General features: G+C 52.9%; 1 protein-coding gene across 1 annotated transcript; it reads right to left on the bottom strand.

Annotated features, from left to right (window-relative positions):
• Positions 1-446: 446 nt before the first annotated feature.
• On the bottom strand, positions 447-1,557 carry PMAIP1 (phorbol-12-myristate-13-acetate-induced protein 1). Its single transcript, XM_050329422.1, is given in 3 exon segments — positions 447-992; positions 995-1,162; positions 1,462-1,557. Coding segments are annotated over 3 exon segments (258 nt in total). The 5' UTR covers positions 1,514-1,557; the 3' UTR covers positions 447-954.
• Positions 1,558-2,155: the final 598 nt, after the last annotated feature.

Here is a 2,155-nt window from a genome sequence, read left to right on the forward strand (position 1 = left end):
TTCTACTGAAGTTATTTAGTTACTTATAAAGACACAGCAAAATTGTACTGTTATCAAGAAATTCTTTGTAATATTGAAAGAATTCTTCCACCACAATTACCTCAATATCTCTATTTTTGTAATATATATTCAGAAATATGTCTTATAAGATGCTAAAGTGATTTATTTCCTTTATTGTCAGACTTTTTTTTAGTTTATGTAATGTATTTTTATACCGAGTTTTATACCATTTTTTGAACATTTTTTCAAACTCTGTTTTGAGCCCAAACACCATTCAGTTAATAACTCTGTGAAATACTTGTTTCATACACTTGTAGCGCAGATATTTGTATTTTATGTATACATACTATATATATATATATGAACTTATACTATATATTTATAATATAGGCTAGAACTATGCAACATTGTGTTAATTCATAGAATTTTAACTCTTAGTCTGCAAAGCAAAATCCTGTGATAAATAACCATTCAACAAAGATAGTGGTTTTCTCGAATAAATTATATAATCCCACCACCAGATCCCTGTCCAGCAGGATCCAGGTTTTAGAAAAGGAGAGCAGTCAAAAACCCAGCAACTGGCTTTTGCTGTGCGATTCATGATCCCAAGTTTCAAGACACTGCCATTTTTTTTTAGCTTCATCCTGAAGTTGGTCTCAGCTCCTCGGTGAAACATGGCTGTGGGCAGAGGGCAACTGGGGAAACCGGGTTCCTGGAAGGCTCCTCAGACGATGGTGAAAGGCAAGTTCAGTCTTGCCCCAAGTCTCCCCATGTCACCGTCTTCCCCAAATTCACCAATGCATGGTGAGGGGCTCTGCCCATGACTATTTTTTTTTCCCACCTGGCATTCATACGCCAATATTGCTGTAACATTCTTCAGAGAAATCATGTGATAGCCAACCTTAGGCGGCTACAGGCAGCTAAATACAACGCAACGAGATTTCCGAGGTTTCTTCATCTCCCAGTGTCTGTGAAGCCTCTTGTTCCAAACCACAAAGCCAAGGTCATCACCCCCTGCCGTTTTGCGCGCCATGTCCGCGGGCAGCCCACATCTCCGGGCAGAACAGCTTCCTGAGCAGGTTCAGGATCCTCTGCCGCAGGTCCCACCTGTCGCCGATGCGGAGCAGCTCCTGGGCGCACTCGGCCGCCGCCGCCTCCCGCCCTGCGGACACACGCAGTCGTCAGACACCAACCGTGGTTTCCGTTTTAAAGAAATCCCCACAAGTTTGTTCAGCTTTTTACTTCTTTTCTCAACACGAAACACACCTCCCCCTCCCTCCCGCCACACACAACATTGAGAGCAGTGCCTGTACAGCCCTCGCCTCCAGGCGAGCGAACGCAGCCGCTCTGGGCGCTGCCCCCGCTCCCGGTGCTGGATTCGGACCGGCAACAGAACCGTGTGTCCCAGTCCTACCCAGTCCCATCCCGTCCCCCCCAGCCGCTCGCTTCACCCTCCGGTACCTGCAGGAGAGGCTGGTGGCGCGGCTTTGCGCAGGGTCTTGCCAGGCAGCATCGCGGCGGAGGGCTCGGCTCGGCGTGGCACGGACCGTGCGGGCTCGCCTCGGCTCGGTTCGGCACGGACTGTGCGGGCTCGGCTCGGGAGGACACTGATCGCCCAGGCTCGGCTCGGCGGGGCTCGGTGCGGAGCAGAATGTCACAGGTCCTCACGCCTCGACGGCGGCAGCGGACTGCGGGCACAGGGGCGGAGCGCGGTGCTTTACAGTGCGGCTCGCCGGGGGTTTCCCCGAGTCCTGACGTGTGGAAAACGCGCGGGAATCCCGCCCCCCCGCGCCGGGCGGGCAGGAGGCGGCGTGCCCGGGCGGAGCGGGACCGTGCCGGGACAACGCCTCCGCTCCCGGTCACAAAAGGCCCGGCGGGATGTGGTGTGCCGGACGGAAGGAGATGGGAGGATGGGGCGTGCGTGCGGGACACGGGGTTGAGGGATGGAGTGTGCTTAGTGAAGAGGGGATGGAGGCATGGGGGGCCAGCGGAGGTGGAGAGGTGGGGTTTGCATCACCTTGCAAGAAGAGGCAGAGGGATGGGGTAGGCTTGTGCTAGGGAAAGAGAGATGGGAGGGTGGGCTGTGCTTGTGGTGGTGGTCCTGGAGAGATGGATAGGGTTGTGGTCATGGTAAGGAAAAAGATGGAGGGATGGA

The sequence above is a fragment of the Myiozetetes cayanensis genome, unplaced genomic scaffold (genome assembly GCF_022539395.1).
Source record: "Myiozetetes cayanensis isolate MyiCay16 unplaced genomic scaffold, myiCay2020 scf4, whole genome shotgun sequence".
Lineage (NCBI taxonomy): Eukaryota > Metazoa > Chordata > Aves > Passeriformes > Tyrannidae > Myiozetetes > Myiozetetes cayanensis.